Source organism: Lontra canadensis, unplaced genomic scaffold (assembly GCF_010015895.1).
Source record: "Lontra canadensis isolate GAN:19392208 unplaced genomic scaffold, GSC_riverotter_1.0 scaffold23, whole genome shotgun sequence".
In the NCBI taxonomy this organism is placed as follows: domain Eukaryota; kingdom Metazoa; phylum Chordata; class Mammalia; order Carnivora; family Mustelidae; genus Lontra; species Lontra canadensis.
Genome location: NW_022631017.1, coordinates 23,790,116 through 23,808,545, shown reverse-complemented (window position 1 = coordinate 23,808,545; position 18,430 = coordinate 23,790,116). Strand labels below are relative to the sequence as shown.

The 18,430-nt window shown below is 38.7% G+C and overlaps 1 protein-coding gene across 5 annotated transcripts in view; it reads right to left on the bottom strand.

Moving 5' to 3' along the window:
• Nucleotides 1–18,430, bottom strand: part of LAMA2 (laminin subunit alpha 2) — a 634,066-nt gene that overhangs the window by 32,778 nt on the left and 582,858 nt on the right. For 3 of the 5 annotated variants that reach the window (XM_032862519.1, XM_032862520.1, XM_032862523.1), the window contains 7 exons: nt 17,853–17,991; nt 15,779–15,790; nt 12,845–12,965; nt 10,261–10,437; nt 6,706–6,854; nt 1,306–1,482; nt 953–1,118 (listed from right to left, as the gene is read on the bottom strand). In XM_032862519.1, the coding sequence (XP_032718410.1) occupies nt 953–1,118; nt 1,306–1,482; nt 6,706–6,854; nt 10,261–10,437; nt 12,845–12,965; nt 15,779–15,790; nt 17,853–17,991 (941 nt within the window). The remainder of the gene's footprint in view (nt 1–952; nt 1,119–1,305; nt 1,483–6,705; nt 6,855–10,260; nt 10,438–12,844; nt 12,966–15,778; nt 15,791–17,852; nt 17,992–18,430) is intronic. The other 2 variants (XM_032862522.1, XM_032862524.1) reach the window with 1 other exon arrangement.

Below are 18,430 nucleotides of genomic sequence, written 5' to 3'. Positions count from 1 at the left end.
TCTTCTCGCTAAGAACTGTGACCCCAACCACTCTGCATGTGCCTCAGGATGCAAATAGTCTGTGCCCTCCTTGTAAGGGACAAAGAGTTAATCATTTCTTTAGAACAGATAACATTTAAGGAAGGACCAGGTGGGAAGCACCAGACAAAGCTATCATTTTTGTATTGCAGATCACCAGCCTAGACACCTTGACTCCAGGGCCCGCTGGCTCCAAGGAGAAACACCTGAGCCTTTGTCTTTGTTCTAACCAGTTCCTGGATGCCTGAGAGGACAGAACATGTACACTGGACCACAATTCTCAGTAAAAACCCCCCAGGCCTGAACAAATGAGACTCATACTCCTTTCCTTTTTGAGTCTCCCAGATGCTCCGAATATATCTGCTTTCTCTGTATCTCTGATAAACTCTGCTCTCACTGCCTGCTGGCTCATGTTTGATTTCTGTCCTTCGAGAAGCCAAGGACCCTCTTGGCTGGTCCTGTGAGATCCTCTCTGGGTCTGTGGACATGGCCCGTCAGCATCAGAATCAGACACACACATTTGTATGATATCTAATTATGTATTACCAGTTTTAAAAAACAGAATACCAAATGATATACATGCTATGAGATCTACTATTTAAAATGCGAATAAAAGGGACTGAAAATCAATATGGCTGCCTCTGTGCGTTGATATTACACATGGATCTTGTTTTTGATTCCGTAGATGTTTCTGTGCTATGCTAACTTTTCAGCTGAAAACACATGCCATTTTATAGGGAGGGAAATTTAAGCAGAGCAAATATGTAAATAAAAGTAATCCAAGAAAGATGTGAGGAGGACAGGTTTTTGTAGACCAGTTACCCTCCCTCTAATTCTAGAAGTAGAGCATACCAGCTATCCTGAATTATCTTCTCTCTGAAAACAACTAAAAATACAGGTTAAAATTAGAAAGCAATAGGATATAAACACTTACATGTGCCACAATGGGGGTGGGTATAGGGAAGGCGGGGGTGGGAACTGGTTCTGGCTGCGTCACTATTTCAGCGGGAACGGCCCCCTCCTCCTCACGGGGCTTCTGGTGGGCACAACGACCAATGTCCGCATTTTTGAAGGATACAGGCTGTGCAAAGTCCATGGGGCTAGTAGAATAGAATTAAAATTAGGTACTTTTTATTATTTTTCATTGTCTCGCGTCCCTCAGGGCAACTTTTAAAATCTAATGAGAAGTTCTTCATTGTTTCCCCACCTTGCCTTGGTTTTAGATAGAGTGTGGACTGATTCTCATACCAAAAAAAAAAAAAAAAAGTAGCTAACGGATGTACTTACACAGAGTTTATAACAAGGTTCCATACACAGCCTTCAAAAGAAGGAATATTCCTGAGTGGGGGAGGCTGAAACTCAGGTGGCGCACCCCCAACGAAAAGCTTTTTAACTTCAATTGCCTGTTCTACTGTCAGGTTTTGCATATGCCTTCTGTCTTCATCGACTTGAACCGTAAAGATGCTGATAAACAATGAAAATAAGCAGAATTAAGCACAAAACTCCGCTATCCTTGGAAAATCAAATCTTTCTTGCTACCCCTCCCCCTTTCCTCCAGGAGCTTTTAAGGGAGCCAACCTTTGAGAATTAGGAATTCTACCCTAAGCTAAAGATACTGTTTCTCAGCATCTAGTCCCTCTGCCTCCTTCGTCAGACCTTCCTGAGAGGTGACTAAGAAGGCAATGGTAGGCCTGCAACGCCCACCCTTGGTGCTGTTGGTGACAGCGGCCCCACACAGAAGCCTATAGAGCTGAGATTTCTGTACAGTGTGGTTATGTGGAATCTGATAAGGCTCAGTGGGTTTAGCACAGCAGGGGAGGATATGCTCTTTGGTTCTTTGTTTCTTGGTTTGTGCTAGCTATTATCTCCTTGCTGGGGGACAAACTCTGCAACAGTGAACACTTACAGGGCATTTTATAAAAAACATAGCTGCTAGCTTTTTTTTTTTTTTAAGAGAGAGAGAGAGAGTATGGCTGGAGCACACAAGCAGGGGTGGGGGGAGGGGCAGAGGGAAAGGGAGAAGCACACTCCCCACTGAGTGGGGACACTGAGATGGGGCAGATCTCAGGACCCTGCAATCAAGACTTGAGCTAAAGGCAAACAATCAACTGAGCCATCCAGGCACCCAGCCCCAGTTGCTAGCTTTTGGAATAGAAGAGGCAGGCAAGAGCATCATGCTAATTGTTCCTTGCAATGATGTTCCTTAGAGAGTGTTTCGTTCATTTCCCTAATTTGCTTATGAGAGATAAGTCACACCCTAGTCATTGAGAATCTCATGCTACTTATTCACAACAATCCTTGGATCCTGGGGCAAAGAATCAAGGCAGACAAAGAGTTCTGATGATGAAAATGACCAAAGGCATTTTTTCTTTTGTTCTGGAAGAAGGTTCTGAATTTCAGTCCCAGGAAAGGAGCATGAGGCTATTAGTAAGTATTAGTCACTAGCCTGAGGCTCACGAATGGATTACTGAAAACTTACTACATATCTGGGCAGAAAACCAAAGTACTTAGATGGAAAACTCAGTCCTAAAATGTCATCTCACTTGATTTTAAAAAAACCAAAAACCACATGTGGAACTAGAAATAGTAAACCAGGGCAAAGATGTTCTGAAATGGCCCTGAGCAACTGGTCCACTTTGAGATGGTTCAGATGTAAAAGAATGAAGAAGAAGAAGAAGAAGAAGAAGAAGAAGAAGAAGAAGAAGAAGAAAAAGGATGTCATCGGTACTCAAAATGTCATTGTTCAGGGGTATAGAGGGAGCAGGTTGGATTTATTTTCAAAGGAAACATGGAGGGAAATGACATATTGGTTTTTTACAAGACTCTGGAAGAGTGTGTTGGCAAAAATCAGAAGGTTCAAACTTTATTGCTAAGAATGTGAGTGGTTTAAGAGACTTTCAGAAAAACACTCACTTCTGGGCATGTGTGACTCACTGAGAAGTAGCCCTGCAACCCCCACACCTTTTTTTTTCTTTTCCTAAAAGCTATTTCTTACTAACACGACATAGCAATGTTTAAGAGTTTTAATGAGGGGTTTGAGCCATTATTAAAGAATGTTCAGGAAGAGCAAATCTCTGCTCTCGATTAGGTTTTAGAGAGCCAGAGGCCCTCATGGTTCTGATGTAGACTCTCGGATCAGGTTCTGCCCCAAGGACCATTACAGTGGTCCTTTCTTACTAGATCACAGTGGGGGAGATAGAGAATGAGAATGAGCTTTTGGAAGGAAGAGACTGGAACTAAGTATTAGTGTAGAAGCTTACTAACTGTGTGACCTGGGCCAGTTTTTAAATCTTGCTCAATCTCACTTCATTCATTTATAAAACAAGGATAAAAATACCTACTTTAAGCCATGGGAAACATTAATTAAAGAATTGCACGGAAGCTATATTACTTAATAAAGGCATTGCTGGAAGACTATAACTAAATCCTGCTTGTATTTTACATTCTAGGAGCATCAAACTAGATTATGCATTTAGTTCTTTTGTAAAGAGGAACATTATTAATGTGTCCATTATGATTCTGGTGTATTTCCTCTTTTTTAAGTATTCATTCTGTAACTCTTTACTGAGGACCTATTATGCAAAAAGCACTATAAGAAACATTACTATTAGTATTACGACAAGTTAGCTATATTTTCTTACAACTTCAACAGTTGATTCTTGGAGTTTCATGATTAAACATCTCATTACTAATATTCGGTTTCTTGTTTGTTTGAAATATGGGTCTAAGCGTTTGTTTTCAAATGATCACGAATTGGGTTATATATGTGCAAGAAGATATTAAGAGAAGTAGGTGTCCAGACATTTGTAATTTACATGAAGAACAAAGTCTGCAATTTTTTTTAAAAAGAGATTTATTTGAGAGAGAGAGTGTGCACATGAGTCTGTGTGAGTGTGCATAAGGGGGAGGAGCGGAGTGAGAGAGAAAGGGAAAGAGAGAATCCCAGGCAGACTTCCCACTGAGCATGGAGTCCAACCCGGGCTCCATCTCATGACCTTGAGATCATGACTTGAGCTGAAATCAAGACTCAGATGTTTAACTGACTGAGCCACCCAGGGGCCCTTGTAATTTTATCTTGATTGAACATATTTCGGATGGTTAAAAATACTTGTGTTGCAGTGTCCAAATCATGATCCCCATTCTGGAAATCCCAGATTATTCCTGAAATATTTGATCTAACTTTGTGGCTTTCAGCCTAATTCTGTACCTGTATGAAGAATGCCCTCACAGAGAAGAATACTTGCCTATGCATCTACTCCAGACTTGTAGGGGTTAATGCTTTTGTCCTGTACTGGCCACTTAAGTGGAGTCAGGGTCAGAAGGGTTAGAGGGCAAAACAGTTATAGAAAGCAGGGATCACTAGATTACCACAGAATTAGACATCAAAGTGAATTAAGTGAGATTTTTGCAGAGGAAGGGGTAGAAAAGGAGAGATGGTGAGGGAGGGAGGGAGGGTAAAGAGAGGCAGAGGGAGAGAGAATAGGGCAAGAACAATCTTGAAAAGTTTGCCTCTACGTTTGGTAAAAATCCAATCATTTTATAAGGTGGTATTCAAATTACTGTCTTATTCAGGACTTCAGGAAAAGAAGCGATAATTGACATTTATGATTTGAATAGTGTTGGGAGAAAGCAAGTATTTCCAAATTAACAAGAGTATCATAATCAATGCGAAATAATACAATCTTTGAGGTCACACAAAAGGGTAAGAGTAGATAGTTGGCGAGCACAGATGGAGGTGTTAAAAGGAAGTGTCTAGTGTTTGACACAGGGAGTGCCATAGAATAGGCATGGAGTGTTAAAAAATGTTTCTAGGTGAAGTTCTTAGGGTCGTTAGCGATCTTTGGTTACTCAGTTAATTGAAGCACTTGCTTAAAGGATAGGTGATGATTGTGTTTTGACCTTAGAGTTTTGAACGAGACATTATGGTAGCAAATGTGTTCTTGCTTTGCCACAGAGTTCAGTGACTACCCACTAATATGTCCAATGCATTATCCTTTAATTAGCATCGAATGGCAAAACTGTTTGTTTATATGGTCAATTAACCGAATGACCAGTTTTCAGGGATGTACTATGCACCGAACTTAATCAAATAAAGGTTGGATTAATGGCCAACAGCTGTGAAGTTGGCATAATAAAATGCCCTTCCTGAAGAGACACCTGTTAAAAGGACACCTTAGCACAACATCGTAATGCAGTGGGGAACAGCAGAATATTTTCAAAATAACATTATTCTGAATGACTTCTTTTTGTCAACCATATTTCTCAAATCTGCACTTGTTTATCGAAATTCTCTAAAATTTAAAGATGTTACAAAGTCCTTCTGACAACGAGAAGGATTAACGTTTTGCAAAGAACCTGAAATCTAGTCTGGGAGACACGTAAAACAATAGTTTAGAGAGGTCTCTAAGATTCAAATTAGAAAATTCAGTCTGCATTCCTCCTCAGAGACCATGACCACAATATCTGTCTATTAGGTTAGGAAAAGTTCTTAGTTTGTCCAAACATCCCTTATTTTTCTTAATCATTGTTTCTAAACATCTCACTTATTAGGCATTCTGCAAGAAAGCTTAGTATCAATTCAGCCCACCATCTAATGCTCTCTATAAAAAAAAAAAAATGAGCCAAGGAAGGCTTTATCATTTACTTAGAAGATAAAACCTTCTTATTACTTATCTAAACTGTTCTACACACAAGAGGATAATTAGAAAATATAGATCTATATAGAATAGCATCTGCTCACTGAACTATTGCTACACATTCTTACTGTTGTTTTTTTAAAAATATCCTCTGAGTCTTGAGGTTTCTCACATTTGATTTCCAGGTCTTTTCTATGTCTTCAGTCTAATTAAATGGCTTGCTCAAGGCTTCGAGGGCTGAAGTCTCTGGGCTTCTGTTTTCTTTTTCTCTGTCCTTCTAAATTAATTACCTGAGTTGCATACAACATTTTGATGAAAATACAGACGACTTCCCCAATAAAGGAAATATTAAATGCCCCAGAATTCTGGAGAAATGAGAGATCAGTTTATAACGCGGGTACTGCCAATTTTGTGACTCAGGGCTGGGAAGCAAGTGCTCTCTTGGCCCCTCAGAGATGCAGCCTCCGTGCACCGGGGAGGGTGTGGGACAGCGGCCTGTTCCCGTCTTTCTCTGGGGCTCTGTTCCACTCTGCAGGGACCCCAGCGCCCCTTGGTCTTGGGGGCGGAGGGTGCAGGGATGAGACATGCACTTAGAGGCTCTCAGGAGGTCCTGCAGCTGCCTGCCACACTCTGGCTCTGTGACAGGTTTCTAAACAGCTGCCATAACTGCTTTGGAACCTGAACGAAACAGCAGCTGCAAAGGCGGCCAGTTCCAGCTGAGCTCCTCCGTGGGCCTCACTCTGCGCATACCTTATTTGAGAGGAGAATATTTGAGAGGTGAGGAGGGAGGGATTTTTCTTATCTATAGCTTCAGAAGATGCAGTCGGTTTCTCCAAAGCGAGAGTGGAGAACTGCACAGAGTAAAAACGTGGAGAGAATTCCTAGGGGCCAATTTAAATGAGGGTCGCGGAAGTATGAAATGTCAAGAAGATGACATTACGCTGCTCAACAGCTCTGCAATGCACTGTATGACCACACGCAAAGGTCCAGAGAGTTGTGTGAGCAGGGGAGTGGATGGGGGTCAGGACAAGTTGTCTAGAGCTGTTGTTACCCTTTCGTTCTTTCCACGTGGACAGAATGTTCTCTCCCATCGTGAAACAGACTTGGCTCGGGTTTGATGACAATTTTCCTCATTGTTCGTGTCCCTGTGGAGAGATGCACTTCCAGACGGCCCTTGTTCAGGAATATCGCATAATAGGCCTGCAAGAGCAAGGGGTCATGGAAGGTTAAGGCGAGTCTCAACGAGGACAGCTTTACAGGTTCCCGGACAGAACTGCAGTTTCCTTGGCTCAGAGATCTTACCTGGGACCTTAAGACTCAATATTTTCTTAGAGCTGGAAATAGCTTTTGAGTCATCGACCATTTTTACTTGTTAGAGGATGTGGAAAGCAGATGTGTGATACAGAGGCAAAGCAGATCTGCCACTCTGCAGGTAACAGCTGTGCTTGCACAGGGTTCTCTAACTCACCAAACCCACTGGAAACAAAGGGTGTCAGTACCTCCTCTCTGCCTTATATTCGCAAGCAGACAGCTCGCTTCTGGACCTCAGATCTGACTCCCCATCTCGTGGCATTCTGAGTATTTAGACTTCAATTTGTTCTCATTGCTGTTTGAATAGATTGCTATCACCCACGTGTAACCTGTCTCCCAAACTTAGAGAGAAGGAAGACAATTTTTCATCCACAAACATGACTGCTTTCCTCTTGCTACCGTTACTATAGCAACCAGGATGGTTTTGAGATCAGATTATGAACCCCAGGGAGCCTGAATGCAGTCCTCATCCCCAAAGCCGAAGCCATGCGTGCTCCCTTTCTTGTGGAGCGGGAGGGCACATGCTGCACAATGATCTCTCCGTCCTCCCTGGGTCACCTGAGCTGGTGGACCGTTTCAGTCAAACATCAGAATGTTATCGATGACTTACTGACTCATCTAGGCAGCTGTGTGTCCAACACAGAAGGTCCAGAGGATCTGGACTAGCGCACCGTCCACCAAAGGGGCAACTAACTGCAAACTACTCACTCCATTAAAATTTTCTGAGCTGGACTGATTGCTCGAGATAATGAACTTCTTTGGCAGAACAGTCACAGATAACCCTATGGCATCAAAACGTTAGCTTTGGAAAAGCAAATATGTCAATGTAACCAGCACTGGTTCTACAACAGACAGGAACTATTTAACACTGTTTCCTCTTTTAAATAGCACTGACTCTGAGATTAAAAAAAAAAAAAAAGTATTATCATTAAAATGTTGAAACATTAACGTATTATTTCCAATTTACTTTGCATTACAGTGCTTAATATTTTCTTTTTAATTGTTTTAATGGGTCTATTTTAAGACCAATCCTGAAAGCTGGTGATTTAAGTCCATTTTCTTAGTGTCCAGGAGGAGAAATTTGGAGACAGTAGGTGGTGCTTAACCATCTGACAATGACCTAGGAAACACATATCCTTTAGTGAAAATCTACTTCAGAATGTTTGATCTGGTCCTTTTATTTATAACTAGCTTATCATTTATAATAGTGAGAAAATAATTTTATTTTTCAGGATTTAAAGACAAGGCATTTAAGAGGAAGTTTAAATATTATGTGTATTCAGTGCTTATTATGTGTATTAAAAAATGAGAGAAAATAACACTTTTTCCTCCCTCTCTACTTTAAAGGACATTTTTATTATGACTATTTGATACATTCCTCAAAATATAAGAGACATACATGTAAATCATGAAGCCATGTTCACAACCGTACAATTAAATGAGTACCAGTAAAACCACATCCAATTTAAGAAACAACCCATTGCATCTCCTGTGAGTTTCCTCCCAAAACCATCCCCCAGCTTCACCATCTCAGTGGTAACCACTAACATGGATTTTATGTTTATCATTCCCTTGCTTTTTAAAAATTGTTTTTGAAAACTCACATATATATCTGTAAACAATATGTTGTTTAGTGTTACTTTTTTAGAAGATTGTAAATAATCTCTACACCCAAAGTGGGGCTCAAACTTACAATCCTGAGATTAAGAGTCACGTGCTCTACCGACTGAGCTGGCCAATAGCGCCTGTTTGGTGTTACTTGTATTAGAAGTCTGTAAAAATGGCATCATACAGTGTGTAGTACATTTTTTTTTCCTCATTTCTCTTCAATTTCTAATATCCATCCATGTTGTTATATTGGGTTATTTGTTTGTTTTAAATCAGGAATGAGTATTAATTTTTGCCAAATAGTTTTTTTTTTTTAGCAGCTATTGAGATGTTTATATAGTTTTTAGATTTTCTGATAATGAAATACTCTTTATTCCTGAGATAACCCAAGTTACTCATGGTTATACATCTTTGAAATTTATTTTGTTTAGGCTTTATTTTTGGGGGGAGAGGAATAAGATTTATTATATAATACTTTGGATAACATGGCTTTGAACTGTGTGGACCCACTTATATGTGGATTTTTTTTAGATAAATACAGTATGGTATTGTAAATATATTTCTCTTTTTTATGATGTTAATAACATTTTCTTTTCTCGAGCTTACTTTTAGAGTACAGTGTACAATATAGTATATAATAGATATATATATGTTACTCTAGTAAGTATATTATGGGCAAGGCTTCCAGTCAATAGGAGGCTTTTTGCGGTTAAGTCACTGGGGAGTCAAGAGTTATATGTGGATTTTTGACCAAGTGAGGGGGTTGGTGTCCCTAATTCCCAAATTGTTGAAGGGTCAACCATATTACTGACTACTCGGTTTTAAAGGATAAATGTGATTTTTAAAACACATAAAATCACAAACAACAGAGCCTGATTTATAAGGATGCATGCATATTTAAGGACATATTTGTAAAGCATTCCATTCTTTGGTAATGGCAGCCTAGATAATTCCTATGAACTCTTTCACTGAAAAAACAAGATTAAATGGAATAACGCATATACTTAAAAACATAAGATCAAAAGTGCTGGAGGGATATCAAGGCAGTAAAGAGTTATGATGCCTTAGAGATTGCTTTTAACAGAACCAAATGGTTATGGGGTATGAAAATTAAAGTTCACACCTTACTCTGTGGGCTTTCTCTTCAGGTCATGAGTGAACCTGAGCCTAGGCTACTGTCTCTGCTTGTGTGGGTTGGGTTCTATTTGCCCTCTCCTAGCCCAAGTCCATTTTCTCTGTGTCCAGAGAGGCTGGAGTGGGTCAGAATTCAATAGACTGCATCACGTTGGCTAGCAAAACTTGGAAATAGATCCTAGAAGGAATTCAAATTAGAATTTAAGGGACCTTAGCAGAATATCTACAGATGCAGTAAGTAATTGGACTCTGAGATAAGAGAAGAGTATTATAATCTGAATATATTTTAAGCTTTCTCTCCTTAAACATAGATATGCTAAGCCCATACAAAATATAGGTGCAATTACAAGTATCCGTACACCTAGAGCTGACCAATAAGGAAAATCCTCATGGAGAGAACTGCCGTAAAAAAGACGAGAGTGGAAATAAATGATGCAAATCTAAAAATACAAAGGCAATTTATACAACCTAAATGTCTCACCAGACTCCATATAAAATAACTGTTTTATATAAGTACTAGGGAAAATGCAACATCAATGAGGTCTGAGGATACCTGTCCAGTTTGCCTTCGTTTCCTCCGAGGTTGTACTGGCGTCCCTCCGCTTCCCAAGAGAATGATCCCAGACTCATTCTTGGTGCTGAAGGACAGGTTGATTTCTGTCCCTACGTCAATGGGCACAGGGGGCAGCTCTACGAAACCAGGCTTGGGGAAGCTGACTGTGTAAACATTCTGTGGGTAAAAGGGAAAAACAGAAGAAAAGATCAGAAATGAAAATTTAAGTTAATTTCTCTGTCTCACTTACTCTCCTCCAGGCATTCAGTGTCACCATGAAATACACTGTTTGGGAAAGCATGAAACTCACAGTTACATGGAGAGCTTGGGAGCAACTGAAGACACACTTCCAGGTGTAACTGAACTTTCTGAGCAGATTGGATTAAAATAAAAATTCTGGCCTTTTTTTTTTTTTTAAGAGTTATTTATTTGAGAGAGCGCAAGCAAGCAGTGGAAGAGCAGAGGGAGAGGGAGAGAATCCTCAAGCAGGCTTCCCACTGAGCACAGAGCCCAATGCGGGGCTCCATCCCAGAACCCTGATATCATGACCTGGACGCTCAACCCACTGAGCCACCCAGGTGTCCCTGATCTCTGCTTTTATTTGAGTACTTTTGATTTAAAATACAAATGATTGTCACTGACAGACAACATTTTCTTTTGGTCTAAATCTATCTTTCTAAATCTCTGTGGAAAACACTCTCATAATTCCTTGGATACCATCTATCAACTAATTGTTTATGGAGAGAAAGCAAAAATCACCCCATCTTGAAGCTGTGTAGAAGTATATAGCTTTTATCATTCATTCATTCATTCATTCATTCATCTGTTCATTACACACACATTCATTCATTTATTTTTCATAACCTTGCCCTCTTACTCTCTCCTCCCCTCCATATTTAAACGGAATCCTGACAGGCACATTCTTTGGTAAATTCTTTCTTTCACTGCATATGTAGTAGATATCTCTCTCAGAAAACAGACCTTCTCATCACATTTAATGGCAGGAGGATATTCCATTACAGGAATGAGCTAGGATTTAGTTAAGCAAGCCCATGTTGCTGGGCATTTTGAGGGCTTCAAATGCTCATTTTAAAAGTCCTGGATTTTGCTGGAGTAAAAGCAAGGCATCCTCTCACAGAGGACATTTTCCCCCCACAGTCTTCCAGGCCCAGTTAAGTGACATAAGTGCTGTAAAATGTATCATCTATTTTCTTTTCCAATTTTCAAATCATAGACTTTTGGATAGTTCAGATAAAACTACTGTGCAGACTTTTCAATATTTATCCACATCATTTCTGCCTCATATTTCAATTGTAAAATAATTCCTGGTGACTGAAAAGTGCCTTTACAGAATTATCATTTTTACACATATAGGCTATTCATTTTCTGGACAGTTTTCCATCCTCATGCATATATCTTTTGGACATGGATAAAAGTTAGGCTTCAGAAGATTAAAAGTCTTGGTAAAACTTTCTTAAAGAAGCCGGCATGAATCCTTAGTTTCAGTTCTGTATTTCCCTATTTCTTATCCCCAAGCTTCTCACGGTGGATCTCTATGGCTGATTTTAAATTGAAGATTCTAACTATGAAGACCCTGAATGTTCAGTTTCAGTCTTTATAGCTCATGTCTCAGGGATGGATTCACTTTTTCTTTCTCCTCATTCTCCCTTCATTTCCCTGCATTCTATAGCCATGCCTTACAGTAATTCCAGTTGGAGAAAACACTAAAATGGATAGTTCTGTCATATCAGGGTAATCTAAAATGTATAAACATGATATATTTAACATTAAAAAAAAAACCCAAACTTTTAGGATGCCCATAAACTTCTTCCTAATATTTCCTGATGACTGTTGGCTCTTGCTTATGGACATTTTAAGAGAGTGGACCTGGATGTGTGTTTCTCTCTCTTGTGAGTCAGCCCTCAGTGAAGAGTCAGGGCAGAGGAATTAAATGGAATTTGGGAGCTGCTTCGGCAACAAAGAAAAGTTACTGAAGATACCTGACAGCAGGGAACTTTGCAGTCCTGTCAAAGATGTTCTTTGTAGATGGTTCCTAATCTGTACCATTTTCAAAGAAAAGGAAGTTTGACTTTCAAACTATAGACAAGATGTTATGCACTAATGTTTATGGTGTAAATGGCTACTTGTTATTTGTGTAACACGGATGTGGAATGTGGAAAAACTGTGGAAAAAAATTTGCGGCCTCTAATAAAGTCACATGTAAGACACAAAGATAAAATCAATCTAAAAGAGATGACAGAAATGAGGAAAAAGGAAAAGTAATATTGGAAATGAAGAGAGAACCAGAAGAGAGATTAAATTAAAAATGCATGCTATGAAGTATTACACATGTGGGAAATTGGTTCACAATACTGGATCTTTATCACACCATTTCCTACATTTATGCGATTTTGGTAATTTATAGAAGTGCTTCAATCTTTCTTTGTTATTTAAGCATAGCTAGGACTAGGGTTGGTAGGAATTTAAAATATATTAACAAGGGATTGCTCCCTGTAAGAATCCCCAAACTAAGTAGATGAAATCAGAGACAAAAGTGTTAGGAAGCCATTAAAAACAAACTAACCTCTAGTGAACATCCTTTGGTAACACCAACGTAATCAGGGCTACTGAGTATATTATATGGAGTTCTTGAAATTTCAATATCCTTGAGGCAGCCAGAATATTTCTTCAAATTTACTTCTGGTCTGTTGAAAAGTTACATGAAAAACAAAAGCAACATCATGAGGGAAATGTCAGTACAGTGTTTGTTACTATGGGACAAAAGCCATATACAGCAAATGGCCACACGGCAGACACACGTATCTCGAACCATGCACACGGGCACACATGTACCCAGCAAACTGGGCTTCTGTTATGTACTGGTTAGATTAAGTGCATGTTACCCCCATCCTGCAGAAAGAATCTTTATGTAGTTCTTCCTGCTCTCTTTTAAATAATCTCAGCACAGCATTTGAATTCAAGGTATAGGAATTAACAGATTTCTTAAATGTTTCATATGCGTAATGAAATGTATATATATATATTTTTTGGTACCAAGGAGTAGACAATTGTATAGGCAGCATAATAAAACTACATACCAAAAAAGTTTAAAAAAAAAAACCTTGCTCAAAATTTAGGGGAAAAATCTGGACTCATTTATTTTGAGAAGAACATATTTCTGTCCGTCAGACTTTTTTAGGGGGACAAGGGGCAGCTGCAGATTAAGATAATATTGTATTTCTCTTTAAAGCTTTTAACTAAAACAAAGCCTAGGAAACATCCTTTTGGATTACACCATCCAGAAAAATACTTTAATGCTGGATTTACAGACTGACCCCAAAGTCCTTATTTTATAGAGGTGCAATAAGAAAATGAAGCGACCAAAGGTACAGAACATATATTTTTCTCAATAAGCTTGAAAATGGCTTCAATACCCAAATCACATTTGAGTGTTTACTTTTTATTTTTACTTCTTGGGAAAAGATAAACACACTAGCACCCAGTAAGTGCTCAATAAACAGTAGCTAGCATAATGTCAGTGATGATAGTTCTTTGGCTAGTTGAGAGTAGTCCTATCCAAGAGAACTTTCTGTGGAGATGGAAATATTCTCTTCTGCATTCTCCAAATTAGTAGTTACTAGTCACATGTGGTTACTGGCACTTGAAATGAAGCTTATGCCAATGAGAAGCTGAACACTGTTATTTAATTGTATTTAACTGAAACTGAACACTGTGGCTGATGGCTACCCTATTGAATAATAGTACAGGTCTATTGGGTTAATTAAAAAACAGTATTTTTTTTCCTGTTAATAAGCATCTGTAAAACCTGTCCAACCAACATCAAGATAATTATTTGGATAATGATTAATTCTCTCCTCATGGTCCCATGATGCCAGGATTCCCTTTTTTGCCTCGATATAGAACACAGGGCAAGAGGAAAAACAGGTGGGAAAGGAACTCAAACCCTGGCCCGTGTAGCAGGTGATTTATGTCAAGCCAGGTCTCTATTCCGCTTCTTTTTTTTCTCTGTCTCTGGAACTGCTTCATTTTCTTTGATCATTTCCCTTTATTCCCAAGGTCTTCTCCTTTTGCTCAGTCAGTTGGTTGTTATGAAGAACATGCCCAGCTGGAGGGTGAGTGAGGATCTTGCTTAGAATCTTATTCATAAAGTGAAAGGAATGGGTGAATTTCATTCCAAGTTTCATTCTCCTCTAGAGGATGAGCGATTTATCACCATTTTTTCAGAGGTCTTATCAATAAAGTAAGTCACTTCTCAATGTTCTATACTCCACTGTTTCATGGACATACAAGGAACTGTTTCAAAACATGATGATTTAGCAGCTCGATGCCAGGAAAAGCACGGGGGATAAGCAATCACATATGGAGATCAGCCTCCTAATGGTAACCACAGGTCTCTGTTTCCTCTGTTTGCCTACAAAGCGACACAGTGTCACTCCAGAGTTTTATATTCTTTTATATTTATATATACATTTATATTCTTCCACTGAAAGCCAGCCTTTGCCTTGGAGCCATGTCAGCAAACAGCAGGACTGGGCTCATTGCTACGTGGTGATAGAAAAACTTGGATTATTTTTTTGTATATACTTTCATTTCTGAATATTCTATGTTCTGGTATTAGAAGTCTGGCCTTTGCTTGAAAAGTTTCTTGGATAAGTTCAGCTGTATTAGCTCCTTTCCAGAAGGATGACATAGTTAGGCTCTGAAATACCAAAGCACCAGGCTCTAGCCAGAGTGTGCCAGCCCTGCACATCTCTGGGGTTTGATCAGCTGCTTACAGAGGCCTGCTGCTCATAGTTTCATGCTGATGCTTAGCTGCAAATGGGAATTACAATGCTCCTGGGAAGCTGGGGAGCCTGTCCACAAATCTCTTCACCATTAAGGCAAACACTTGTTTTAGGCACAATAGTTCCAGAGGTTCCTTTTTATCTGACTTCATAGCTAATTCTAAATAAACACAACGATAGATAAGCAGCTTTGCAAAGTGATGCAAGGGCCCTGTAAACGTGTGCATATTTGCAGGCTGGCAAAAAGCAGCAAGGCAGTGGTGAGCATTTGGGAGCACAGGCTCGTAGTTCAGCAGAAAGCATGGGGCTACAGAGATCGGGGTCCAGGATTCAACCCATCAGGACACTTTGTTCTGTTCCAAGGAGCTACGCTGTGCCCCTAAACCCGACCAGCTGCCCTTTGCGTGTGTGCTGCTGCGTATCGGCGCCAGAGGGCACTGTGCGCGGGCCACTGAGAAAAGCAGAGCGAATCTGCCCTGGTGGCTGCGGCTGGTGAAACAAGTGAAACTGCATCCCAGTTGGTGGTGGGTGAGCAGCAGCATCTTTGTAAGTAAAGGACAGCATGAGGACTCTCAGAATGCATTAGTTGCTCATGAAATGTACTAGGAATGAAGCTGCACAGGTGCTGCTCTTCTTCTCCACTGCTCTTATCTAAGAAGCCACATTTACCCAACCCATGCACTTGAGGAAGGCATGCATAATTTAAATTTTACCTTGCTTTCATACTAGGTCAAAGGGGAGAGAAAAACAAAACAAAACAAAACAAAACACAATTTAATCATAATTTCATTTTTTTTTAGTAAAACAATAAATTTTAATCATAAGTCTTTTTAAAAAGTATCTCACAGGGATCTTAAAAGGGAATGCAACAAAACCAACAGAACAGAAGATAGACATACGCCCTTGATCACAGTGAAATGAGAATCCAATGACCATTATCCATACTATTCTCTTGGGAAAATTTTCATTTTGAAAAACACTAATTTTAATTTTCATTTTGAAAAACACTAATTTTAATCTAGTTTATGAATGAGAAAATGCACACGTTGCTATGCCGTAGTATTCATGAGTAGCTGATAAGTATTGCCTCTCAAGGAGCTTGAACGTAATAGATGTAAAAATAATTTCTGTTTACCTCATCTTTTGAACTTCACCATATTAAGATCCTGTCTGTGGGCAAAATAACAGCAAACTATGAATGCGTGGCTCTTTGCTTAATCACAGATATATGTGTAAAGATTCTATTGGAATAATGTGCCATGCCATAGAAATATTATAAAATGCTGAACTGTGCAAGTAAAAACATCTTAGTTACAGACTCATTAGATATGTAGTCTGAAAACTAATACATAAACCCACCTCCACGTAGTCAACATATACACCTTTATAGATAATTCCTAAATATCACCTTATGGAATTAAAACCAAGTCATCCCTAGAATACATAAAGCAATACCTTGATAGCCTTAGTTTGGCTATATTTAATTCACTTATAGGGAATTTACTTAATGATCTTGCAAAATAGATCTTAGACTTAAGGAACTGTTGGATCCCTCCGATGGGCACAGAATAAATGTTCAACAAACACTTGTTGACTGAATACATAGATTTTTGAGCAATCACTACATTACTATTCAAATATATTTGCTCTGCAATGATTTTTCCTACCAGACACTTTAAGTTTACATTCCTAGTACGTTATAGTGTGGATGAATGTGGAATCAGTTTATCTACCTCATGAAGCTTATTAATGTAAACCCTGGAAAGACTGGTAATTAGTTGCCTGGTCTATGAGTTTAGGGACAGGGAGAAGAGTAAAACTGTTTGTATGCTAGCTGTCATAAAATGAGGTTAAAATTCCTCCACTCATTTGGAAAATAGGCGAACTGACTACCATACTTTTCAATTATTATGACATTCCCTCCACTTGTGGTGTGTCTTTTTAGAGTAGAAACACCAAGATAGGACTTTTATAACCACTAAAAACAAACTAACTAAACTAAACAAAAACTTAAAACATTGTAGTCTGTATTTGCAGCAAACTCTTACAGTTTAGTCAAATCAATTCATTCCATTCTAGTTAAATTCAATTAACATTTATTGAGCATCAAGTGCTTTATAACTTTTATTTCTTATGAGATGTTTTACAACAAGCTGTACATTAATTAAATACCACATGAAATATTTTCTGAGATTTTTTACTTACATTTATTTTTTGAATTAAACTATGAGTTAATTTTATCTCCCCATCCTGCTATCTATAAAACATATGTGAAATTAAAAAAAAAATGTTGGCATGGGTGTGAGAATACCTAATATAGCCTTAGCATTAGGCATATGGGAAAGCTCCAACATACCATTAGCATGCTAATGCTTAGCACTAAAATAGGTTATACTCACAGTATCCTGGAACACTGACTGATTTTTAGAACACTAAGTAGTGTCAGTGTGCCATTACCTCCAGCAACTGTGCAAGGAGAACGACAATTATAAGATGAATATTCAACTCTAGTTTCCACCTTTAATTACTTTTATAATTCTTTTCATCAGGTGACTATGAGGGAAACTGATTTCCATCCGTCTCTTCAACAAAGATATCAAATTAATCCTTGGGTTTCTAAATCCTGGTGTTGTTCTAACATGTAACATGATTTTTTTTTTTAATTAAGCCTTTCTGCAACTAAAGGTTATGTGACATTCCTGTTGTAATTAAATTTCAGAACTCTAGTGAGCAGAGTGTCCATTTAATTAAAACTTAATCCTGAGCTCTAAATATACACTAAATTACCTCAAGTTTCTCAGTGTTGGCAGACCACCAAAATATATTTTGTCATCTGCTTTCAAGTCAAGACCAAAGTTGTTTCCAGAAGATGAAGTTGCTATGTTCTCCTCCTGGTTAGAATCTATATCTACAATTGATATGTTGGCTGTAAAGGAAAGAAAATGCTTACTTGAGAAAGACCAACCACATCTGTATAATCACTGTTACTTCAAGATAAATTTACTTTCATTCTCAAATTGACATGGATGTTTTCAAGCATCTGTACTATATACATCTGTTTAATAGTGGCAGAAACAATGACATTGATAAAATAAATTATTAAACTAGCCACAAAAAGGGCATAAAAATAACAGCCAGGCAAAGGAAAGAAGAGAGGCATTTCCTTGTTTCAACTGTTTTGCTCAGAAAGCAGAAAGGAACCCCTTATCTCATTGATTTTCTCCCCTTCATTTTTAAGAGTCAGGCTAAGCTCTTTCTGAACTATGTGCTTTCTCAGCATAATATTTGCTTAGGCCCAGCCTTTAACTGCTTTATATATTTTGGACCCTTGATGAATATTGAGGCATCAGTTCATTAACATGACA